Here is a 26,478-nt window from a genome sequence, read left to right as displayed (position 1 = left end):
CATTTTTTTTTATAATTTAGGGAAATTAGATCATGTCCCATGACGATCTCTCATCCAGACACAAACGCGCCACGGCACAGCGCTTGGGAATCGCAAGGAAAACGAGCCACGTACTGTGACGGAGAAAATACAGCATAATAAAACACGACAAATTGTGAGATGAAGAGAATTTTATTTTGTATTAGACATGAACACAATCTTTTGAAAGTCTTAAAGAGCTTATGAAATACACTCTGGAGTTTACCTCTCACAAATAAGAAACACAAAATACTGCAATGTTTACTGCCATAAAAAAAAAAAAAAATTATATTCAAAAGTCTTTAAATCTCGGGCTCAACTATTATTGATTGGCTTCACGGTCTTATGTAGATGATTAGTTATCATCCACTTTTATGAATATGTCTAACTCATAAAGGCAATTTTGGGATTCTGTCAAAGCAAAACAAGACTGAGCATCACAGCTACTTACTGATTGTGAAAAACTAACACAGAAAAGCCACAATCCCTTAAATTGGAACAAAAGAAAAAACAAAAATGACACTGTATAGCAAAACCAAGTCATATCCCGAAAGAGTGATTCACCAACAAGGTCGCTAAAACCTCACTTCCTGAAGCCGCGCTGGGATGAATTGATCAAATGCTTGTATTGCTTTCCCGTCTCACTTTTGTGCATCCTGACTGCCGATAAACATCCAATCTCACGGTCCCTCACTCTCATGTCAAACTCATTTTGAAGGCTCTTGGGATGAAACTGAATGGACATAACGAACCAGGGACATTTTAACAATAAACTAAAGCAATTAAGAGCTGTGGGGCCTAAAAACAAATTTAAGCTTGATTTCTTTTTTGAGATAGGAATGGTTAACGAGTGAAAATGAAATTGAAACTAGGAATGCGTGGCCATAGAAGAGCACATTGTATCACGCTTGTGCACTCCAATAGTTTCTAAAGTGTGTAACTGCAAACCAACTCCGAAATGACATCGGAACAAAATCTGAAGTGATGCCATTTTGGCCGTTTTGAGACGCACAAAATGTGCCTATAAGTTACTATTTCAAATCAAAGTGTGATCTGATTTCTGCACTCAGTGGATACCTGAATCCAATTTATCCTCTAGGCTCTCGGTGAAATAGCGAGTAATAAAAATATTGCAGCCAAAAAAAAAAGGCTGACACTGTGCTTTTACACACATCAGATGATATCGACCCGATGGGTTTGGTGTGGAAGAACCTCAGAGCCCGGACCTCAACCCCATTGCTATCCGTTTGTGATGAACTTTCTTGTGCGTCTGTAGTGCATCTCGTGTGCTTGATGTGAAACTGTCACGTGCGTTTGTTCGTTCATCACACCAGCTGGAATACAATTAAAAGTATTACGCAAGTGTACATTCATCAGCGGACCATTTTTCTTTTTTTTTTTTTTTTTAAACGTCCCATCTCAACTTCCAAACCAAGAGCCTCCAAGCGACCTGGCAAAAGGCGTCACATCCGTGCACCTCCTGTGTGATCACCAAGGCTGTCATCGCCTGAGCTTATTCGCAGATGGTGGACCCCCACCCAACATTGACCCCCCCCAAGTGACCTCGAGAGTCTCATCACAAACCAAAGCTAAGACGCCGGCAGCCTTCACGTTGGTCCGCACCCACACAGGCGACGACTTGCTTCTCTCATCCCTGACGACCAACTGAGAAAATATACCGTTACACATTGTGCTTGGACTAATAGAGCGGCACACGTTTTTTATATAAATACAAATCTCTCTTAGATAGAAGTACATTCACTGTTATTTCTCAGACTAATTTACACATTTTTTTTTTGTTATAAAATAGACTTCTCTAAATATAGTCAGGCTACTTTCCCCATTACGACGTTTACATTAGCAACACTGAAGAGTAAGCGCCGACCTTATCTTTGTTGCGGCAATCTACGAGCGGACGTCACTAAACACATTTCACAAGTATGGCTTTGCTCTATCCCGGCTCCCACTCCAGTCTGGAACTTTTTTTGTTTTTGTTTTTCTTTTTTTTTTTTTTTAATATTTCATGGATTAACTGGTCAATTCTTTGTTATTGCCAATTTCAGAATGACGACTCATTGAATTGTCCTGTTTTCACGTGTATGTCAATACGCATTTAAATGATTTAAGTGCACTTTAAGGGGCAGATGCTAACAATCATAACAAGGATACAAATTAGGCCTCTCGTTCCGGTTAGTAAGCGATTAGGGGCGAGGCTTAAACCCATTCTATAATATCTTTTAACATTGTCGTCCCAACTCCAAGGCACTGCTTAAACTGTAAACATGACATGTCGATAAAAGAACCCCAGAAAAAGCAAAAAAAAAACAAAAACATGCCAATAGTCCTGTGTGAAATGTCGGCCATGGCGCACAACAACAATTAGGAAACGCAATCTCAAAAAAAGGGGGAAAACAACTCCGACACACTTTTATAGTTCAATGGCTTACATGCACACTCGAGTGTCTGCTCAAGCTATTGTACATTTCTATATTTTTATATCCATCACTTTTGGCTTGACAATATATAAACATCTCTTCACCGTCATCACACAATGTGCCACAGCGCAACGACGCCATCCTTTCAACACAAAACAAATCCCTGCTAACTTAAGTGCTGAGTGAAATCCAGAGAGCCAGAGTATTTCTGCAACTCTTCGCACGTCTCCTCCCTACTGCTGTCAAAACCGTCTGCGGTGTTCCAAGCGCAAACCAGTGTCGCCATACAGAAGATGGAGAAGACATCTGGGTGGAAGAGTCTTCTCAACGTCTCAACTCGCTCTTCCTTTGCCCTGCATTCATCCCCCATGCAGCAGTGTATACAGTACCATGACCTTCAGCAATGTGCATATAAAGAAATCCACCATCACGAGACGCAGGCCTCCGTTATCACGCAAAAATGTGGTCTTTCTATCAGCTCGGAACAAATATTAGCCGTGGTGCGCTAGCGCTCATAACAGATCCACACGACAACTGGAGTATTTTCGAGGCGGCGAGCGACCGTCGCGCTCCTCCTCCGTTACGTCAGCACACTGGGCCACAGACACTAACACGCTCTCCTCATCAAACAAAGACTGCACGATTACAGCATATATCGAGATATAATTACAGTAGAGCAAAATCAAGAATACCAGTAATTCAGAATCACTACATATAAATATCAAATTTGTTGTAAATCTATGAAAAATGCTAGATACAAGTTGGGCGAGGCTCATTGGTTTGCCTCAGCTGAAGAAGAAGAAAGAAGAAGAAGAAGAAAAAAAGCCCAAGATGTTTTACAGTACTGTCACTGAGTACTGCGCAGTTATGACTACTTATGTTTTCTGCAGTGACTGAGACACGAGCAAAAGCAAGACTCCCAGATCCGCTCTCATTTGGGATGAGCTGGCCCAAAATGTCCCTTTTGCACGAAGGCCTCGAAGCCTCCATGAAATTCTCGCAAGCCCCGAAACATCTGGGAGGCGAAAGCTACAGCAGATGGGCGTGCCGGCAACTCCTGTGCCCGGATCGTGCGGCGTCACGACGACGACGACGCCGCCGGAAGAGACCTGCAAACCATTCGGCGGTCGGCACTATTTACAGCTCAATTTTGACAACACGGGTCTTGCTAAATAACTCATGTACCCGGAGAACCATCTAGGAATGTACAGTACTTCACAATTATAAACCTAACGCTTCTGAATGAGCAATGGTCCACCAAGTAACGGGAATCAGGACAAGAATAGAAACAAAGAAATGCTATGAACAATTGGAGCTCATCAAATGACTTTTTGTGATGGGTACAGTGAGAAATTATTAGAGTTATTAGAAGGGATGCAGAAATCAATTTAAAGACTGCATTTTTTATTTTCTTTTTTCCCGACCATGTGTGCATTTCTTTTTAATTCTTCTAAATCTATGTTCATCAGTGTGTGTGTAAATACTGTATATTGCAAGCTTTCGCGCGCGTGTGTGAGAGAGAGAGAGAGAGAATGTTGGACGCCCTCCCTTCTCCAAATCCTGTTCCTTCACCAGTTCATGATGCAGTTCCTGTTCAAGGTCATGAAGTACACCTGGCTGCTGCCTCCCGAGCGCACCGAGGCGAAGAACACCTGAGAAGACGCCGAGAGAAGGGAGATGTCGCTAGGGTTATTATTCCAGGAAGAGGTGACAAAAAAATAAAAAATAAACGAGTTTCCTGTTGTATTCTCTCTCTTTTTTTAGTCTCTCCAAACTCACGCTTATTAACTCACCGCTCCATTTCGATAGACCCAGTTGCATATTCACTGGACACGCAATCAAAACACGTTCCATCGGCAATGCACATGTTGTTAACCAACTCACAAAAATGAAAATGGCTAAATCAGCTAATAACAACTGAAAAAAAAATACACCTTATTTCAGTTAATTGCGTTTTTTTTTTTTCAGATTAGATGGAGCATGATTTAAAATGCCGGAAGCTGCTGGTTGTCAGGCTGGCGCAACGCAACGCCGCGTTCGCCGCGAGCCCACAACATCGGACAATTCTCTTTTGTTTCTCTGAATCTGCCGTCTCATCGTCATTAATGCTCCCAAGGTTCGCAATCTTGCTGTCCATTTCTTTCTTTTTTTCTTTTCTTTTTTTACGTCTCCAATCTCAATCAGTCGATCAAGAGCTCAACAGCGGTTGATTTTGCCTCTCTCCCTTTCCGTCGTTTTTACGTCGCGTCGTCGTCGGCTGATGTTTTAAAAAAAATGCAGCTACTTGGACAAAGTAGGGCGTCTAAAGGATGGATAACTGTTATCAAATGGGAGGGGGGGGGACAAAAGGTCTCAAGCTATCTCAAGTACAGATAGCTGAAAGATCTACTCTAGTACAGTAAGAAAGTATGAGATTACGTCGTTACTTCCGAACCACAGCTTTTCTATTTCCATTTCTTGCCTTGTCGTTCCTCTCGCAAAGGAACTTGAGCCTCTGAGCTCTCTTGTGCATGAAGACGCCGTCCAGGTGTCCAGTCTCCACGGCACGGATCTCGATGGCTTTTTCTCCCCAGCCCATGATCTGATTGGAGCAGATATGAGCTGCAGACCAAGATGACACGTTAGTTCACAACAAGTCGATTCAAGCCGCTGAGTCCACGTTTGCCTTTTGACGCGTACCAACAGATGTCGGCATTTCTCCCCACTGCAGGACCACATCCTTGATGATGCGTCCATACGTGTTGACGTAGACGCCCTCATCCTCGTAGCACAGAAGCATCTCCATCCCGTCGGAACTGGGCAGGAACACGATAGCGTGCGGCGTCACGTGGCTCTGGATCTGTTTGGGACCCGAGTGGATTTGATCGGGATTCTTCAAATCTCCCAGAGTGGCGCTACTCCAAAGCCGCGCAACTTACATGAACCGGGATGTAAATGTCGTAGTTGTTTCCAGAGTCCACGTCGATGGCGTGGAAGCCAGCACAGGAACCGTAGATGACCTTCAACCTCTGACCCTCCTCCACAGTCAGGTCCACAAGGACAGGCCTGTGTGGCAGGTCTGCAAATGACTGGTCGAGGGAAGTTGTGTTTGCAGGGAGTGAATGAACGTGAACAGATAACCATTTTGGCTGCATGAGTGATGTCTTGGGACTCCTCATACTACCTTGAAGGCCATGAATTTGTGATAAGGCTTGGGCGCCCAAGCATACACTTCCACCGCATTCTTCAAAGCGATCACCAGAAACTTTATCCGCTCATATTTCACTAGAGAGAACAACCACAAGGACACGCGATATCGCATACCCTCAATCAATAATTCACCTTGCCAAATGCATTCATGAAGTATGCCACTCACCAACTTTGTAGTGCACGCAGCCCTCCATCTCGCCCACAGTGGTCCAGCCTTGCTTCTTCTCCACTTCGGGGTCATTGTGCAGGATCTTATTCCTCAGCCAGGCCAGGTAGTAAACGCGCACCTTGTTCTTCTTGCCTTCAATGGAACAGCGCGAGATTGATTTTTAGGACAAGACTCCGTTCTGGTTTTCATGATTGAGCCTGTTCGCACATTTGGGGAAAAATATTCAAAGGGGAGCTTGCGATTTTAAAAATAAGTAAAAAGTGATGTCACGTTGGATAAAACTGTCAGTAAGCCCTGAAAGTAGCACATTAGTAAAATGATCTGTGAAAAAACAGCCCTCTCTGGCCTTCTTGCACCTCAAATTGCTACCTTAGGCTTGAGGAGCTCTGCTGAAATTACGACGGAACATCCACTTACAGAAAAAAAGAAATAAAAAGAAATTCCATCCCTTGTTTGCCAACAACCGGCAATAAGACGAGAAAACAGAAGCCGAGCGAAGAAGCAACTCAAGGAGCGTCAAAACAAGCGTAAACATAGGCGTTGCGTTACCTCAGGATGCGGAGAGGATTCAGAAGCGGTGCAGAATTAGCAACATTTCTGCTCAACAAATACATTTATCACATCTTTTGGAGTTTTAAGTGATTGTACATTCCCCCAAAACCTTAAAAATCGATATTGATTGCAATAGTAACACTCCGTGGCCAACGTCTGTGACTACAGGGCCCAGTGTCTGTTAGAGGTTTGTCACTATTTATATAAGATTTTGTCATGTCAGCAAAGAGCCTACAACCAAAACCAAATGTAGTGAGTAGCCGTATTGACCTGAAATCGTGATGAGCAGGTTGAGGCCCTCCAAAACGTCCATCTGCTGGAACCGGCGAGAGTTGATGAGTGGATAAACTTTGCCCTGTCCACTGCGGTCCAGCAGCTTCAAACCGTTCTCCGTCCCCACCAACAGGTTCACACCTCGGGACGCATTTAAAAACAAGTTACCACATGCAATCTGGATGGACAGTTACTACTCTAACCTGATACATAAAAGGGCACTAATTGCTTCGATGGGAATTTTACAGTTTACTATATATCACATCACGAAAGCATCTGTGAAATAACGGGAGTTCCAATCCAATTTCAATTTGTCACGATCTGCAGATATCGTGTCTATCAGAGCATGAGAAGTCGTAATCAGGCGTCGCCGAGAGAGATGCTACTTATGCTAAACAGTTTCAGAGAAAAGGTCAGAGGAGTTTGGAGGGATTTGAAGAAAAGTGCTTTGATAACACAAGCAGATGCTCTTTGTTCTTTCGTGGAGACTTAGTCGACTGTGTCACAGAACCAGCATTTCATATTATATACTGCTGCATCATCACAACGATCACTTTTCAGGAAACCCCCCCAAAAAACTGCATATTTATTGAGCTGGTAACAATGCACTGTCAAAGAGAGCAAGCTACTGTTATGTTCCGCACCTTATTGGTCAATAATTTGTGGGGAAAAAAAATAAAAATAAAAACACACAGGCCCACCCACAGAGGGACTGACTAATGGTAAAGATTTGGGAAAATATGAAGTTGACCAAATTTGGACATAACGAGGTTTCGGCCCGACAGTGACAATATGGTAGTTTTGGTCATGTTAGTTCGTGAGCGCTAGAACTAGTCAACCGATTTCCAGAAAACTTGCTGGATGGGTGGCATGGAGGACTAAGTAAGAAAGCACCCATTTTGTGGCTGCCCCCAACTACACCTTTGTTAAAATTGCGACTTTTTTTTTCTTTAATTTTCTTTTCACCGTGACTAATTCATAACTCAGAAAAGTCAACATTACGGCATTATCTATGTTTTTGGTATCCCTCTTACCCCAAAGCGCTGCACACAGGATCTCGGAGTTGAACCTCTTCTTGTACTTTCGGATCTCCGGTGTGTCAGTCGGGGGCCGCGTGTTGGTGGGATTCACATTCACCATGGAACCTTTCCTCACCTCCATCTTCAGCTGTTCAAACCTTGAGCCTAAACATGATGGGGGGGGGGGCAATGAGGAGGTGCTGATTAGATAAGGGAACACTATTTGGCAAACATGGTTTGATGAATAAATCGTTTCTATTGCGCTATAACTGAAGGCGTCTTAGGTATTGCTCAAGAAACTAACAAGTCTGAAAGGCCGTCTGACTCACTGGTAACAGAGATGTTATCCCCGGCACCTCCCGGTGTCTGGTACATTCCAAGATCCACAAAAGTGGTGAAGGAGGACTTGCCAGGTGCCTTGACCAAACATCTGGACTGATACTGGGAGGTAAAGTCAGTGTGTATGAGTGTTTAAAAGCTGTTAAATGAGAGTTACAAATAATAAATCAAACGCTCATTTGTGTGTGTTCATTATACGCAATCCACTTCGCGGTGCAAAAGCACAAACACAATTGGCATGTTTTTATTGATAAAGCCCAAATTACTAGCTGTACGCGTCAAACTTGCCGTCCGTAAATTGCATGTCCTATGCATAAAAATAAACCAAGTATTTAGGGCTGATATACTTAGCATCACTCTTACATCATACACGGAGTCCTTCCCAGGGGAAGAGTGTGCGACGGAATCAGTGGGGGAGTGGGAGGGCTGCACCACATCCGGCAAGTTGGTGTATCCATTGTGGCTCCGCTTCTCTGGGGTCTTTCAAGTACGACAAAAACACACATCAACTTGTTATAAATTGGAAACAACTTGGAATCGCATTATATGCTGAACACAAATATTAAGGCAACACTTTTGTTTTTTGAACACAAAGACGTTTTCGATGTACATAAAAGGCCAATTTCTCTCAAATGTTCATCGATCTAAATGTGCTAGCGCTATATTTCCCCGTTTGTGCCGCACTTTTTCCCGTGCGGCTGTTTGCCGTCCGCTTAAGTCCATCACTTGCGCGTCTTCTGGCCACGTGCTCACTTTTGGTGGGGTAACCGTAAAATGCGGGCGTTCAGCAACATTGTGGTGACGGAATCGTTTTGCTCTCATATGCCAAACAAACCATAGCTGGATTTATGTAGTGTAAAATATATTTTGACTTATTGTATGTCTTTCTTCACCCTTACTTTGTCATATTTTTGGGGGCTTATTTGTAGTGAAGCAGAAACATGCTTGGGTTTGAGGCATCTTACTTCTGTGGTCTAATGAACTGGAAAATGGGTGTTACACACCGCCATGGCTTCTTCTCGCCCTGTTGTGTAGTACGTGCTGTATATTTAGAGGACATGCAACAACTGGACCAGGTGACTTGTCAAAGTGTATGATGTGAATTCCAATGACCATTTCATTTCGGTCACAGTGGACACGGCTCACCCTTTGCACCAACATGGTCTGATCTCCATAACCTCCAGCTTGCTCTCCTTCTGCCTCCTCGCCCTCGTCTTCATGAACCACCATCGTGTTGACTGAATCGGTGTCGGCATCCCTGTGACTAAAATCAAACGAGGTGAACAATTGTTGTATTTTTTTTTTTTAACTATGTTTCCACAATGCCTGTGTAATGACCATCTTACCGATCAGTGGGGCTCTCCTCCTCGTCTACCCCTTCTCCATTTTCGCTCTCTTCACTACTCTCGCTGCTCTCCGAGGACGAGGAGTAATCGTTGGCCTTGACTGGGGGCCTCGGCTGTTCCTCAGCACGCTCTTTGGCAAAGAGGCCGTGGTCCTGCAATGCATACCACCGTTCATTAGTATGCAAAAATAATGACGACGACACATGATTAATGCAGAAAACATCAAATGAAGACGGACAGTGAAAGGAGAGCACCTGATGATATTTTATGAAGTCCTTATTTTTAAATGTTCACACAGTTAAGAATAGCAAAACACATGCAGGCTGCCTTTACGTGAGACAAAGCATGCGACACATGCAAATTAATCTTTGTAAATTTGCTACAAGTCAATACAGACGCATGAACACAGAAGACATCCACACACAGTACTAACCTCTCCTATAGCTCGCTTGTAACTCTACAATTGAGGTAATGTCAACACGGATTTAGGAAGAGGGACAGCGTGACGGGGGACAAGTCGAAAAGGAACGGTTAGGTTAGGAGAAAATATCCAACTCAAGGTTAATTTGCAGGGCAAATGTGATCAAACTGAAGACCGCGCATGTTTTTATTTGTTATTTTTGGTGGCTCAGCAATGTTGGCGTCGGTGTTCAAAGTAATGCAAACGCTCACAGCGGGACGCCCTGGGCGAGAAGAGGTGCGAGACTCCCCTGGCTTCTGACGGCTATCATGGGATAGAATCGGTGAATCCATTTTGGAGGAACCTGAAAATAATAATCGCGGTTCATGTAGTTATGACTTTTCAATCAAACTTCAAGTACAGACAGACTTTCGGGACATAGGGACTCACTGAGGATGCGGTGCCTCTCCAACGAGCCCGTCTGCGGCAGATTAGATATGATGCCAATACTGTCGCCTCTCTCCCAGCGATCGTTTCGGCTGAGATCCGGATTACTGCGCAGGGGACACCATTAGTCGCAAATCGCCATAAAAACCCAGAGAAGTCATTACAAATATTTATTCTTTGTGTGCAAATGCTGAAAGCAGGTCCAAAACTCTAAAGGCATGGACACAGATGAGCACATTGAGTGTCAAAAACAAAAGCAATTGGCTTTATACTGACTGCAACATTTAATATGTGGAAAGTATTAAAAAGCTGTGCAAAATATTCTGCCTTAATCAAAGGTAATAAGGTTTTGTTTTGATTACACATCAATTTTTATATTCTTTGGGAAATGCTGCAGTCACTCTGCCACACGTCATTCTGATGTCCATAATTGTATTTCCCCCCCCCCCCCCCCAAATCTTTTGTTTCTGTATCTTTTTTTGTTTGTTTTAAGCCATATTCAGTCCCGTTGCTGGCTGAATTTTTTTTTCAAATTATTCCAATATCTCTGCTACAAAAATGCCAACAACAGCCACCTAGTGTTCAAATTAAGGTCTAATCAAGTAAATGATTTCTAAGCCAAAAGATGTCACAACTTCAACACAGCTGAATACAAATTTTTTTTTTTTTAAATAACAATTTGAGTCCATGATGAGATCTTAACTCCTAGTCCAAACCAAGAACATTTCAATAGGACCTTAACAAAAACAATCGTTTGAATGCTTGAGACTGTCAGCGTTAAACAATTAGAATGAGAGAATGAAGATTCTTTCGGGCGCGAGTGGTACCTGGCTCTCACTGGATGCCGAATGCCAGAAGTCAGGTTGCTGTTGAGAGCCGTGGCAATTGATGCGGTCCTCTGGGGAATCTAAGGGTTCAGATTTAGTAGGACTTTGCAAACAGATTTGACCGACCGTCCAAAATATCAAGCTGAACTACAATCGTCATTGTGATGTTTTCCCTTTGTTCATTTGCTAAATGTCGTCAGTCCATATCATACGGAGTGTAGATCAATCCAGCTCACCTTGGGCGGGAGTTCCACATCTGGCAAGCGGATCCAGGGCCCACGATCCTCCCTGATTAGGTGTGCCTGTGGTGCGGGGGTCTCAGACGTGGGGTCTGAGTTCTGACGCACTAGCTCTCTGGAGTGGATGGGTCGGGGCGTGGGGGCGAGGGACGGGTCCTGGGTAGGGAACGCGGACATGGTCTTAGTAGGCTGGTCGCACAGAGACTGGGAGCGTGGGACAGGGGCCGCGTAAGGCTTTAGTGGCACCAAGTGGGCCATCTGGAACTTTAGGATGGCAGGCAGCAGGAGCACAAGATGATGAAGCAGGCCCAGAAAGGAGTGCAACCCAAGACAAAAAGCAAAGTAGTCGAGGAAAGAAAGAAGGAAAAGATTTGTGTTAAAAGGAAGCAGAGAAAGATGTTTCATGACCGATTTGTGAACAACTGCTATCGCCCACCTTGCCCTGCACCCCTTGAGGTTCAACAGGTCTCTGCATTGGGGGCGTCTGAGCAGACTGGCCCACTCCAGACTGGCTGATTGAGTCTGAGCGTGACTGGATGGCCGTGTCGGACACAGTGGTACAGATTTTTGGAGAGCCCTGTCTGTTGAGCTTACTTCGCTCTTCCACCTGGAGTAAGAATGACAGTGAAAGATTGAGGTAGCGGTATACCGCAGGATTAGGGCATGTGTTAGTTTCTAATAGTTCTACCTCGCGGGCCCAGGTGGGTTTGTTGTTGGGCTCCAAGTTCTTGTTATAGTGGTAGAGTTGGGGCTTCTTTTCCTGTTGCTGTTGCTGCAGCGACACCAGGTAAGCATGCTCCTGTTGTAGCTGCCTCTGCAGCCGCTCCGACTGACGCTGCTCCTCCAGCTGCTTACGCTTATACTCCTGAGCAAAGAAACACACCGTGGTCGGCATGCGCCAAAGAACCAACAACTGCAACGTCTTTCTCAGACTGGCAGACGATTTACATTTTTAGCTACCCAGTCCTGACTTTTGACTTTGTCATCCTGTGTGTATGTATGCTCCTATCTTACGTAGGGTAGTCAATAACCAACGGACAAAAAAAAAAAAAAAAAAAAGAATTTGATCAGTTTATATGGCTTCACATTTCATGTCACTGAGATGTTTGATGAAATCATTTCTACGAGAATGAAAAATTCAACCAGGACTCACTTGCCAAGCATACTCACATTTATATTCATTCCAAACCATGAATGACATCAATTTTGAAGAATTCTAGTTTTTTTTTTTTTTTTTTAACAATCTCAGACACTACTTGGCATTTCATTGCTCGGGACGCAACATATGATTAAAGGCAAGTGTCTCCGATGGTCTCTAAGTACATAGTAAGAAAAGAAAAATAGTCATTTGAGAGCAATGGACTTAAGGCAACGCTGCAAACCTATTTTTATTTTTGTGTATTTTTACAAATGCCTGAGTCTCACCAATGTTTGTATTTAGATCAACAAGTTCATTAACATTACATACACTTTAGGTTCACATGCAGCAAACATCTGCATTTCCCATAATGCTCAGTTGCTCCGTTTTTTTGTTTGTTTTATTCATTTAATGATGTTTATCATTGTTGTTTTTAATTTGCAATGGTGTATAACTTTGCATCTTATTGAGAACTACCCTGATGTGTCACTTAAAAGGGTAGCCAAATTATTAAAAAAAAAAAAAGTTGGTATGGAGTGCAGTTCTACTTCACTGCAAACTATGCCCCCAAAATTGTAAAATGAGCATTTATATATTGTAATATGAAAACGATGATACAGCTTTTGTGTCGAAGCAAATTTGGAGCCATGTGAACCCACCCAATCAAGCGTCCCGTGAGTGTAGTGCGTCTTCTGCTTGTGATGTTGAAGAGAGGATGAATAAGTAAGACCCAACCATGATAAGCCAATTGTGAGGGGCTATTTACCATAAGCAGTGCCTGCTCCTGAAGCAGCTGCTGCTGAAGGATTTCTAGCTGCCGCTGCTCTTCCTCTAACTTATGTCTTATAAACTCCTGAGGAGAGGCGAGGAGGCAAGGGAGGACAGGAATAAAGGTGTGAAAGCAGAAAGCAGATATATGAGAGGAGGGGGAGAAGACGGCATCATAGAACAGTTATGTAACGCTGGCACGGTAAACAACAGGAACCACATGATACACTGGCAAAAGTCAACAATTTTAACCTAAGCACAAAACAAGCACCATTGCTGATTGGGAATGCAATCAAGAAAAATCAAAGCAAGCATTCAATAAGCGATCAGTGTTGAGAGAACTTTATAGGAGCAAATGATTGATTGTCGTGAGTCACGCTAACATAAAATCAGCATGACGCGCTAATAAGTGATTGTGTTATGACACCAGACAGTTTTCGAGGGGAAACAGGAAACGAAACAAGAGCCTCACAGAGAGCTCACCGACAGAAAACTCGTCTCTGAATAAATGCAATAATTTGAACCCTTGCTGCTATGGCAACCGACTCATGGAATTTCACCACTTGCACAGTGCTGCGGTCGGACACGCCCACTCTTCACCCCGATTGGCCGCCTGTAGAGGCTCTCCCCTGTGGTTGGTTACCTGCTCTCTTTCAGCCAATCTTCTATCTTCCTCCCGTCTCATATCGTCGAGTCGCCGATGGGGCCCTTTTTCTTGCTGCCTCACCATTTCTCTCTCCTTTCGCTGTTGCTGGGAGGGAGAGGGGTGACAGGAAAAAGAGAAATGAGCACAGGGGCAACGTTTGCACAGGAGAATTTATAATGGATAGCCTGCTGCCCACATTTTTGCACAGCGTTGGGGGAACGGAAAACCAAATAGAGACACTCATTCTCTCAACGACACACGCAGGTGCACACACGATGACAAGTACTGCATTCAGAATGAGAAACCTCGTCAACTTCATTTTGAACTTGAAGGAAAATAGAGGTTTGTTGCTGCTGAAAATGGAACACTTTAGACAGACAACATGGCGGGCGGGAGTGAATCCCTCACCACAACTGCATCGCTTTTACCACAATACATAATGTGTACATTTATAATGTTGCCAATTCCGTTTTATGGCATTTAGCAAAATCTTGATTTCGGGCATCCCTTTCAGGGATTCTCAAAGTGTGGAACGAGTACCACCAGTGGAACGCAGGCTCAATCTAGTGGTACACCAAGAAACTCGCCGTCTAACTTTTAGGTTCAATACATTTGAATGTACTCCAAGAACTGTTTGTTTGTTTTTTTTAAACATTTTCTTATTTTTATGTACAATACATTTGAATTGAATCATTACTTAAATATTGTTGATTAAGCTAGCAGACCATCAGACAAAATTATACGGTTCAGTGGAACGTATCCCCGCGATAAATGGGATGACAGGGATCTTTAAAAATTCTTGATCTTGTGAAGAACATGTTTATAGGCCCTGCTCCATGTGTAAAATACCTTCCGATAACTACTGGTGGGAACTGGCGCAACATAAAAGGTATTGAACCTTTATGTATCCAGGAAAGGCCATTGAGAAAAGATTCTCACTTGCAATGCAGACCTGGCTGCAGACAGCAGAGAAAACAAAACAAGGGAGAATAAAAGCAAACACAAATAAAGACGTAACATATACAAAACAAATGAATTACTAGTCACAACACACTCATAAATAACCAGGCAAACTCTTCTTCGACAGTCGTATTGCCTTGGCGTTACCTCTTCCAGTCGCCGACGCTGCTCTTTCTGCTCCTCAATGCGTTTCTGTCTGTCATGCAGCAATTGCCTCTTGTGTTCCTCAGGGTCCCTGCGCTGAGCAGCCAATTGGGCCTGCTGCCTCTTGTGGGCCTCTGACCGCTCCTTGTTCTCCTGTTGGAGACGCTGGAAGTCCCGACGCAGGGTGGACTCTCCAGGCACATTGAGGATCGAGCTGCTCATCAATTATGAAAACAAATTACGAGAGGTTCATTCATAATCAGTGAATGAATACGTGGTTGCTGCTCCGTGTGTGTTAAAGTACTGTAGCAGTTGTTTGAAGGATTTCAACGTCGATCTTAACATTCGTTGGTCTGTTTATGGTGTTTCGCATTAAATGTTAGCATTAAGCTAGCAGGCTATTATTATTATTAGAAGGCATGGTTGAACACTTTGGTGTTTAAATATACGTTTAATTCTCTTTTGTTTTATATGTCCGTTTTACAGTAACATTAAAGGGGGAGAGACAGACAGCTTGAAGCAAGCACACTTGACCTCTTATTTGGATAACTGTGTGGGTGAGTCTTTGTTTTCTCCAAGTGTAGTCAATTAATATACACGTCAGGCTTTTCGGGTGTCTCAATTTGCACACCTGAAGTTTCTGACAGCACAAGCACAGCGCAGTCGCAAAATTAACTTGGATCGCTTCAATCAGACTAGTTTGCTCTTTTATAAGGACAATAACACCACGCTTGACGAAAGAAATGAGGAAAAAAAAAAAAGCACAATTCAGCAATAATTGTATCAATGTTTAACATTTTTTGAAATGGCCATACCAATATCACAAAGGGACCACAGGAAACAGAGAGAAAAAAATAATACCTGGACTCTCTGTCATCGCTACGATTTTCATCCTCTTCATCACTACCGCTGTACTCGTATTCTGTCTCCTCTGTGATGAAAACCAGAATACGGGTGAAACCATAGCGATGCAATATTGTCGATATTGTGACCCAGTCCACTCAGTGATTCTCAGCTCTTTCCCATTTCATCGACTGACCTTTCTCCCCCCTTTTTTTGCGCGTCCGGTCAATGTGGTCTTTGAGCTGAATCCGGACCTGCCGCTCAGTAGGCTGGTCCCTGATGAAAGTGTGCTTGAGCAGCTGCTCTGTGGACGGTCGGCTGGGATACGTCTTCACAAGGCAGGCCTCGATAAAGTCAATAAATTTCTTAGACCTGCGAGAAAGGGGAAGTCTGTGAGTGCTAAGAGGTTGGGATCCACTGCCAGCTGGCTAGTTTATGTCCACGGCATTTATTCATCAATCATCCATCTTAGTAAATCTTATTTCGTTGCTTTTGGAGAGGCACTTAATATCAAATTTAAAAATAAATAAATAAATAAAGTTTAATAATGCAGGTCAATTTAGACCATCGGGGGAGGTCAATAACATTCCAAGAGTAGTTGCATAATATGCTGGTACAAGTGCTTCTCAAGTCAATCGTGGCTTTTTGTGTGTGTGTGTGTGTGTGGCACAAACATGCTACTGCGTAGATTGATTAGCAGGAAGCAATGAGCTATTTCACAATTACATACCCATCATTCTATTACGATGAAATATGACATGAAGTACTACATACTATGCTCTCAGTTTACAATCAGTTTGATAAAAACAACATTTCAGAACATAGCGTTCCCCTATTACTGATTGTTTGGACAACTTTTTTCCATTCTTCCTGGTGTCTGGTACGATACACTGATTTGTGAAAATAGGAGCATTTGACTTACCACTTTTTGGATTTCAGTTTAGGAGGGGGATTCCTGGGAATCAGGAAGAGGGCTCTCATTGGATGCATGTCACACAGTGCTACAGAAAGAAAGACAACACGCGTTAGAAATGTGCTATTACATAATCCCAAATCCATCATCAGTTTACCATGGAAAGTGAAGACAAGGCAAATTGTGTGATTTGCCATGTTAGACATAATTTCATATTTTTGCAGCACACAGAGGCTTGAAAATAATACTGGTAATCAATGCGAAGATTCTTTGTACCCTCAAACATGGGCACAGCTGGTGTTATCCAATCTTTCCCAATACCTCAGGCTTATTGTTGTACCGAATGTAAGCGCAAGGACCATGAGTCATGTTGTTCCCAGCGTAGGTAGGTAGCTTGCTAAACCTGAGTGGTGAGCTTTTAAGTTTCACATTACGGTAGGCCTAGATAAGCTTTTGTAAGGCAGCCTTTTAGAAATATGCTGCATGATGGCAAACGCCAAACAAAAAAGGAAACATTCATTTATGCTATTAAATGGGCCACATCGAAGCTCAGGGATGTGTGCCGCTAATACAGTATTACAAATGAGTAGGTTGAAGCGCCAATTAGCACTGATTTCAGACGACAACCTGTTTCTTCTTATACACAGTGCATCCGGTATTCACAGTTCACTTTTTCCACATTACAGCCTTATTGGGAACAGGATTACTGCTTTCATGTTTTAAAAATAAAATAAAATAAACAACACATTAACACATCTCTGCCCCTTCCTCTATCAACGGTTCCAGCTGCACGCTTTCCATCTCGCTCCACTGCATTATCAGACAATTGGCGGGCACCTTTTTCTACACCGTCTCGAACGAAAGAGATGCATTTAAGGTTTAGAACTGCATGAGGAAATGTCGTTTCTGTAGATGTTACCGCGTGATGTATTTACTAAAGTAGCTTGACAATTGAAAAGCTATTTGTCAAAAATAACGATGTTAAGACCAAAACTACTGAGAAATGTCGTTAAACTAGCAAGCCCGCTACCACCCAGCTTTATGAAGCTACAAATTCCGACTGACCAAACACATTCCGGAAATAATTTACACCGCTTCTAAACTTGTGTTCCAATATTGTGTTTAGTTTGAGATCAAGTATGAGATCTTAAAAACTAGAATAAGGATGCCCATTCAGTGTTGCTGTGAAGACTGCTGAACATGATTCATTTGAAGCAGATCTGGGATTATTTGGACAAGCGAGCTCTCCCTGCCAAGCAGACCGGCGAGAACCGTGCAATCGGCCTCCGCAGGCGGGGTGCCAGCTCACGACTACACTCGCTTGATTACAGTGAGTCAGCTGTCCATCTGAAGACAACAAAGATGCATAGAACGCAAGACTCATTCATAGAGAGTTTCGAGACGATGAGCTGACTGAGCTCTCCTTGACTCAATCACATAGGTAAAGTGTGTACGCTAACCCATTAACGAATGACTTGGACTTACGAGGCGCTCCTTCGGCCATTTCGATGGCGGTGATTCCCAAGGACCAGATATCACTCTGGAAAAGAAACAGGACCACACTTCAGCCTCTGACCTTTTATATCCTCATCCAAGCGCACACAGAGCTGCTGATACCCTGTAGTCGTAGGTAGAATCAGGATTTTCATCGCAGGCAATGACTTCTGGCGCCATCCAGTAAGGCGTACCGATGAAGGTGTTTCTACGCCCGACAGTCCTGTCCAGCTGGGCGCTGACTCCAAAATCAACTGGACACACACAGAGAAGGTCAGACAATTAGGGGCCCGTATGTTCCAAATGAGTAAACATTTTTACTCATTTTTCTAAATATTCAATGCAATTTACTGTTTAATCATCTGGCCGCGATACAGTTGCTCTCAGAATCCTCCACAAATTTAGAACAGTGCGATTATTTCATTCAAATGTACAGTGTTGTCATTCCTTTCACTAATTACTGGACTATTCCATGCTTTTCATCACCAGAAAGCTCCTTCTTGCCCCCCATGATGCATAAAACGGTGACTTGTTCAACAATGTGTAAAAACCTCCCTAATAATTTTCCTTTAATGAGGCTCACCTGGGAAACCAATTGCCAAAGAGTCTGAAATTGATTTCAGTGATTTTTAACAGACAGGAGCAACAGCATATCTTCAATTGCGGGCCGAAACCGCCTTTGTCTAAATTTGGTCCCCACATAGCTATACTATCGGTCAGTCTGACGTGTTGAAAATGTCTTGCTCTCTTTGACAAAGCTGTCAGTATGTTCATGGCGCAACCAACATGCCATTGTGGAAATTCTGCCCGATGCCAGCAATATGCAACAATTTCCATGGGAAACAAAAACTCCGTTTTGAAGTGAAATCCTACATGCATAATTTGGCACATGGTGTCTAAACTGGGCAAGCACTTTCAAGCATACCAAGTTTGACCTCTGCGTTCTCTGTGAGCAGAACATTCTGGCCCTTGATGTCTCTGTGGATGACTTTATGGGCATGAAGGTGGGAAAGGCCCTGGACACAGACAAACAGCAATAGGACAAAATATTGGTACAACAAAAGTAGCATATTACTATTTCTTGTGATACACTTCAAAAATTCTACAGGATTATTATTCATTGTACTCCAAGCAGTTTATTTGAATTCACAGGATGAGGATGTAACCAAATATTTTTTGGGTCAAGAGAGTAGTATTTAGAAGTGACATCAACTTTAATACTAAAATATGATTATCATTATTCAACATTTTTAAATGTACAGTTTGATATATTTCTTGATTATGTTTGATGACGTAGTTGCTGAAAATATCAAAAAATAGGTATACACATATTTTTTTTTACAGGTACTGTGACTAATGGCAAATTATTTGGGGCGACGAAGAAAGCGCATTCTAAAGCAATACAGGAAGGAAGGAAGGAAGGAATTGACGCCTCGCAAGTTCCTGCAAATGTAATAATGCACAACAATAATCATGAATTTGTTTATGTCTATCTACTTCTGGCCCACACTGTAAATATAGACGGCAAATCTCTGATTCACACTCCAAGTGGCAAACAAGTCAAATCATTGTGCAGAGCGTTTGTTGTGATCGTCATTTCTCACCCTAAGGATTTCTCGGCAGATGTATGCAATCCAGTCCTCCTTCAGAGAGCTCCCCTTTGTGTTTTTCACCAAGTCGGTCACTGAGCCAGCCCCGCAGAACTCCATCACCAACTGTAAATAAACCCAAACCTCACTTTATGAGCACCAGTAAGAGTGTTGTACGAATGATAAACAGGTCTAAGACCAGACAGACCCAAAGCTGGTCATCGTGTCCTGGTGGGCTCTTCTTGACGAAGGCACCGTAATACGTGGCTATGTTGCGGTGGTGGCTGTATTTTTTCAGCATGTTGATTTCAGCTTTGATCTCCTCCTCTTCCTCCTCTGTAACATCCATCACCTTGATGGCCGCTAGCTGGCCCGTCTTCACATGGCGGCCCTGATTCCAACGACACGACGGGATGATACTAAATCTTAAACATTGCATTTGTTTCAGACATCGCCAATTAAGTGTAAAAACAATTAAAATAATAAAATCGCTGTGGACGTAATTTTGCTTTATCAGCAACATTGCCAAAGCGAATTTATTTTATAGACCCAGATCTCACACTAATGCATGGAGGGGACAAGAATGGTGAACTGATTTCCAAAGCCTTCATCATGTATCAAACACTTTTTTTTTTTTTTTTCTTCACTTGGAGCAAGATATCCTTGCTCAATGATATAGTTAAACTCACTTGGTTTATTGTACTCGTGAGCATTAACAATCATAGTTTTTCTACATCACATCTCACCTTGTACACCTGCCCATAAGTCCCATTGCCGACCACCTCAACCAGCTCGAAGATTCCTGCAGGATCCTGCATACACATTCAAAGGTCACAAAGCCTTCAGAAACGTCGGACACACTGAAACTCTTATCATTTCAATCATGACACAGAAAGATTATGTTTCATGACGCTTGGATTAAATACTGAAATCCTATTCAACTCCACCTGCTCTGCTACTTGCTAAAAATTTGGCCTCTCTGATGTGAGCACAAAGCAGCACGTGCACAAAAACACTATTGTTGAGCCTTGCGGTCACAAATTAATAACTGCTCGACACAATTCTATTGATTAACTATAGCACATAACTAGTTTATTATTACTTTGCATGCAATTTTAGAGAGCCTCTTTTATTAAACAGGAATATTATGGAAAATTGGATTTATAATTGCTTTGTATACAAATAGTTGGGTCTCCGGAGTGCTTGCCTGAGCCGTCAAGTGCGGAATTAAACAACCAAGTACATCATCTGTTATCTGCCTATTCCTGAAAATGAGTCCGAGAGAGTCATTCAGAATTTTGCAAAATATGTCAACAAAATCCGAGGGCGGGGTTATGCTTCAATCGGCCAGTGGTGGTTTTGTGCAAGCGCCATTTGTTAGCGGTGTGGACGCGGACCGTGGCCTGAACAGCTCTTGCGCTGGACGGATTGGGAGAGGCTCCAGATGTCTCCAATAACAGCACAAAGAGTCGCGCAATTTGTTGTTAGTCGCTTTATTTTTTACATTTTTTTAAATTGCTAAACAGGTTGGAAAGGTTGCTGCCAAAGTGTGGATTTTGGGTGTAATCAAAATATCCTTTGTTATGTTTGGAGAAGTCAGATACATTTTAATATACCTGGGGACTCTGTTAAATTGTGATTTTGTTTTTATTTATTTATTTACAATTGCATAATTTGTCTCATTTAAAATAAAATAAAAACTTGAGACAAAATTCGACATGCCGATTCGTTCACAGAAGTTGCAGGGCAAACACAAAAATGCAGACTGTACATGCAATCAAGGGGTTTCTTGTTTCTTTATTGATACAGTTTCTCCAAAAATGCAAATGAATATTTCCATTTGTCACTTGATATATTGTTTAAAATATCGACCATATGTGAAGTATTTATTAGCTGCTCTTATTGAATGACTATTTACATTGGAGTATCTTTAGCCTAACAGGCTAAGGTTCACTTCTAACTGTAATCTACGCAAGAAAGCAAAAAGGAATTGAAAAACACTGATCCGCATTAGCAATTGGCCAAACTGTTATTTTAAACATCGGTAGCGGTCTTGAAATTCACAGTGAATTGAATTTACATACAAATCACCTGATCACAATTTCCTTGCCACCCACTGACGCCTCCCACAAGCTTTAAATAGAAGACAGCAGCACATATACCAAATATTGACAGCACAAATATGGATACTAACATGGACACGGCCTCTGGTCATTTTCTTGATTTGTACGTTTCTCTGGCGACACATTTAAGCGCCACTAATGAAATGAATTAAACGTACAACTCCTCGCTCCCCACGGAAACGGAGGCAAATGACAAGCACGTCCCCTTTCACGCAATTTCAATATGGCGTTAAGATGTGTGGGTGGTGAGACTGCTGCTTAGGATTTGGAATGTAAAGCATGACCCGTCCTGCTTTCATCTGTTTCCAATGACGGGCTTTCTGCCTCTAACAACACCGGGAGAAATTCCTTTCAGACAGGAAACATTTACGGGGAAAATAGTACATCTACTTTGATAAATAGCAGGATAAAACTCAAAAGAAACATTCCTGACAGATGCAAGTATGGTAGGTGAAATGCAGGCTAAAGAAGAAGAACCACAGTAGAAACAGCAGAGACACATAGAGGACGAGAGGAAAATAATGTAATGATGGAGTGGGTGGCCAAAGGCGGAGGCGCCAGTTACCCACGTCCAGCACAGAGAGGAGGATGAGAGGAATGGAGTGATAGAAGAGGAGGGGGACAGTTCTGCCCAAGGAGCAGCGCCGGCACCACAGACACCGCCAAACAAATTGTGGGCAATGACTGCAAAAAATGCAAAACTCAGGGATAGCGTTAAATCCAACTGCTCTCTGCAGGTGACGGTTACAAGTTGGCTTGCTAGAGTTATGAAAAGCCGCATCACTAATCGCTTTGCTAAACACGCTGTCATATCGATGCGCAAATTCAATACAGTGCGGAAAGGCAAGGGGGGTCTCAAGAGATGTTTTGTTTCGAAATGTCAGACAATTGTTCAGAAGAAAAATCTTCAGTGCCACAGCGTGTCTCGAAAAAAGACACAGCTTTAGCATATATCAATGCAATGCAATTTGCAGCATATGTGGCTAATTAGTAGATAAAAAGTCACCAAACTTCATGAATCATAATGTCACGTTAACCCTGAAATGAACTGGCCAGTTTTGTTTTTCAAACTGCGCCCCCATACCCTAAATCATTTTGTCAATATCAAACTAGTCAAGATAAGAAAAGGGATGTCCGTTTTCGCCCTCACATTTCCCAATTCAAGTAGTAATAGTAATATTAACCTGAGTGAGTATTTCACATATTAATGTTTGTAACATCTGCACATGTTGGATGATTGTCATGGCTCGATTGTTTCTTTTGTCCAACGTGAACAGAGCACAGGAAATATTTCTAATCGACAAGGAGTCGCTCTTTGCCCCTTATGTAGAGTGTGTCACAAAAAATGTTGTGGCTGACCTAAATCCCAAAATTTCAGTTTCACACTTAGCAGTAACGGAAGCAGCATAGCCTTGAAGACAGCCACCACTGACCAGTACAGAATTGAGGAAAACCGATTCAATCTACTACTGCTTCGATTAGGACAAGCGCCCTCGTCATCAATTTGCCAACCTGAGTAGCGTACATCAAATGGTTTCCATTATACCTCAACAACGACCCTGCGCACTCCACAGTGCAACACTCGGTCGGGCATCATAGGCTGCGAAAGTCAGGCCTTCAAAATAAAAAGTATGCCACACTGGGGACCGACATTTTTTTCTAAATCCTACACAAGACTTTTCCCCCTGTACTGCTTCTTTGTGTCTTACCGAAGCTGTGCATTCAGAAATAGAAGACAAGGAAAATCAATTATGTACACGCTCAGAATTATTCCATTCAGTGCACTTTGCTGCTGCAAACAGCTCTGCCCCTCAAGCCCAAAATGTGATTAGCGACTGGTTGACAACACGCTCTAAACGTCATTGTGGAGTGCTAAAGTAGACTAGTCTGTACAACTCCTAGATCAGGGTCCCCGACGTGGTCTAAAAAGTCAAAAAATTGGAGACCCAATCTAGGCTACTGCAATGAACGATATATAAAATGTTGTTGACTTCCCAGAGGTTCTCAAATATTGGCCTATGCTCTAATAGAAGCCGCGCCTCAATTGGTTGCATCATACACGCGAGCAAATAAAACGGCAGACGCCAACGAGACGCCTGTTTTCCCGTCAGAAGGAAAAAGGTGGTGACACCAACTGGTGGTACAGTAACTATGATCTCTGATACCCCTACGTGTCACAGTGCACAAATCATAAAGAGAGCAAACATGCTTGGGAAACACTAGTCTACAGGGCAGACATGGCATCTGTAAAGCTGAGGGTTACGGTGGAACTTTATAAAAAAAAAAAAAAAAAATGCAGTTAAAGAAACACATAATTTAGGTGCATCAAAATTTCAATGTTGGTTGTTGTACAAATACAGCATTGTACCTTGTCTTCATTGTGTTAACATGTTAGTAACAATGTGTGTGTGTTTATTATGTCACATAATAAACATAAAATTTACAGTGGCGGAGCAATGAGCAAGTTGATATGAGTTGAGTAACCCAGTGAGTGATTCCTAACCACTGCGCCGCATTGTACAAGATCAAACTGTGGTGCAGGAAATGATCACATTTCATTTCAGCGATGTGAAAATATTTTGTCAATTCATGACAAAAAAAAAAAAAAAAGACCTTCAGCGGCGTATAGTGACAAGCAGAATAATTCAAACTATTCGTCCATTTGATGGCAGAAGGCACAATTAAGCTGCTTATCGTCATCATTTACGTCATTTTGTTGGGTGGTTGTGTCGAGACTTTTCTGAAGTAAAACGTGTGCTTGGGGAAACACTGCAGAAGCTTATTGCAACTAAAAACAGGCCCCATTGTAGCCTCAAGTTCGTTGCGTAGGCGTGACATGGTCATAAACCTGCAGTTGTTTCCGTCATCGATCGCGGCTCAAGTGCATCGAGTATTCGAGTATTCGAGTATTGGCGTACTCACCCTCAGAGCTGCCAGGTCGATGTCGTCCAGGCTTCGCGTGGGGGCGTTTTCAGACATGGCTGGCCCAAACGTGCAGCGTTAGCTTCACAACTTCTCCAGATTTGTCACGAGAAGCACTTGGAGGGTGTGCAGGTGGCACCTTTGGTGATCTGAACTGGCATCAATGGCTCCAGACGCCCAGTCGGCTTCGCTGGAATCGCTGGCTAGCTCGCGTCGACACCTCGCAATGTTGTCTTGGCAACAACAACCTAAATAAAACCGTTCCCGCCGAGCTAAACACACTTGAAATCCACCATTTTTTTTTTTTTTACAAGCGAACTTGGGTTCCGCCAGCAGTGCGCCTCGACTGACTGTTGAACATCAACATGAACACTCGGTGGCTGCCTTCATTCCAGCGAGACCTTTTTCCATTCCGACTAGCAAAGCAGCTGCCGTTGCCACAGGGACGGGGAAAAAAATGGCAGCAATATATTGTTGTTGATGACAGCGTACGAAGAAAAGCAGCGTTTGTTTTGTTGATTTATATATATATATATATATATATATATATATATATTAAAAAAAAAACCGCGAGCGCAGTAATGATGCGATGGCGTCCGGGTGCCTCCGCCTACCAAATTGGCAGCATTCTCCTTCTCTTTAAGTCAATAACCCCGAAGGTGTCGTTACAAGCGTCTTGCAGTGTGTCCGCGGTTGTTCACCTTCCGAAATCAAACCTAATTTGTGTTTTTGTTTCCCCCTCCCCTCCCCCGGTGGTCCGAGGAGACAGGTGGGCGCGATCAAAGCAGCTCCGGCTGGTTAGCTAACGCGGCTAAAACAGCAGGCAGGCTAAGCAGCCGCTTGCCAAATCAACTTTTGCTTCTTCTTCCATTTTCTACCGTGTTGACAGTCGCGCCCGGCGATGCCGACCTTCCCGGAAAAAGAGACGGGCGTCGTGCTGTGGCCCAGCCCCCGCGACACTTCATCTACAGCGGGCCCGAGACTCGTGAAAGTTGCGCGTCCACCATCCAACATTGCTGTGGGCGCCTCGCCGTCGTTGTGAAGCCGACACTGCGGCGGTATGTCGCGCCCCGAAACGACGTCACGCAGGCAAACTTGCTATTTCGCCATGTTTTGCTCCCGAGTGCTCCCTCCCACTCCCGGCGTCGTTACTCGTGATTGGTTTTTTGTTTCGTTTTGTTTTGTTTGTTTTTTTGCACAACAGTCGAGAATAGACGCGACTGCGAGCGTTTGCTGGCTTGTGACGACGATAAAAACACGCCAACGTTAGCTACAGCAAATTAACGCGGATAAAAGAGCGCAGGCGTCACGTCACACTGCACTTTTATTGACTTGGCCGCGTGACGTCATAGAAATAGTTTTTGTTTTTCCCCTTGTTGTATTTGCTCATTTGTGACTGCAGGTATCCAATCCATCCCCTGGTTCCTCGAAATAATAATTATTGTAACTAATGCAAGGAGAGTTCAAGGGAACAATTGTCCTGCTTACAAAAAAAAAAACACAAAATAAATAATTAAAAAAAAAACACACGACACATTTCTGGCAGTTTCTGGTGCTTTTTGAAAGAGTTAACTTTTCCCCCACAAATTTTGAGACCATTTTAATGCAGGTTTATTCAGACAGTTAATTGTTTTAATAGACATCACAAACCCTGAGCATTAGTGACACAATTCATTGGGAAGGAA

The 26,478-nt window shown here is 43.0% G+C and overlaps 1 protein-coding gene across 3 annotated transcripts; it reads right to left on the bottom strand.

Annotated features, from left to right (window-relative positions):
- Positions 1-152: 152 nt before the first annotated feature.
- mink1 (misshapen-like kinase 1) lies at positions 153-26,161 on the bottom strand. Of its 3 annotated transcripts, XM_061752315.1 has the most exons (31): positions 24,794-25,327; positions 20,495-20,560; positions 19,957-20,139; positions 19,764-19,874; positions 19,085-19,175; positions 18,283-18,413; positions 18,151-18,205; positions 16,675-16,753; positions 15,949-16,124; positions 15,771-15,840; positions 14,913-15,123; positions 13,803-13,910; positions 13,158-13,244; positions 11,942-12,118; positions 11,690-11,860; positions 11,251-11,517; positions 11,015-11,094; positions 10,191-10,294; positions 10,013-10,104; positions 9,341-9,492; positions 9,141-9,258; positions 8,358-8,474; positions 7,985-8,096; positions 7,671-7,820; positions 6,634-6,777; positions 5,809-5,943; positions 5,617-5,717; positions 5,372-5,521; positions 5,133-5,292; positions 4,915-5,054; positions 153-4,105 (listed from the first exon to the last, which is right to left on the bottom strand). In XM_061752315.1, exons 1-31 carry the CDS (start codon positions 24,848-24,850, stop codon positions 4,022-4,024), a joined length of 3,879 nt encoding a protein of 1,292 aa, XP_061608299.1. In that variant the 5' UTR covers positions 24,851-25,327; the 3' UTR covers positions 153-4,021. The 3 variants fall into 3 exon arrangements, with proteins under 3 accessions (XP_061608299.1, XP_061608301.1, XP_061608300.1); XM_061752317.1 differs by lacking the exon at positions 13,158-13,244; XM_061752316.1 differs by lacking the exons at positions 153-4,105; positions 4,915-5,054; positions 5,133-5,292; ... (19 more) ...; positions 15,949-16,124; positions 18,151-18,205 and having other exon boundaries at positions 18,242-18,413; positions 24,794-26,161.
- Between the last annotated feature and the right edge of the window lie 317 nt (positions 26,162-26,478).

This window comes from Phyllopteryx taeniolatus, chromosome 17 (assembly GCF_024500385.1).
Source record: "Phyllopteryx taeniolatus isolate TA_2022b chromosome 17, UOR_Ptae_1.2, whole genome shotgun sequence".
In the NCBI taxonomy this organism is placed as follows: Eukaryota; Metazoa; Chordata; class Actinopteri; order Syngnathiformes; family Syngnathidae; genus Phyllopteryx; species Phyllopteryx taeniolatus.
Note: the sequence above shows the minus strand (reverse complement) of the source record. Positions and strands in the feature narration are given on the sequence as shown.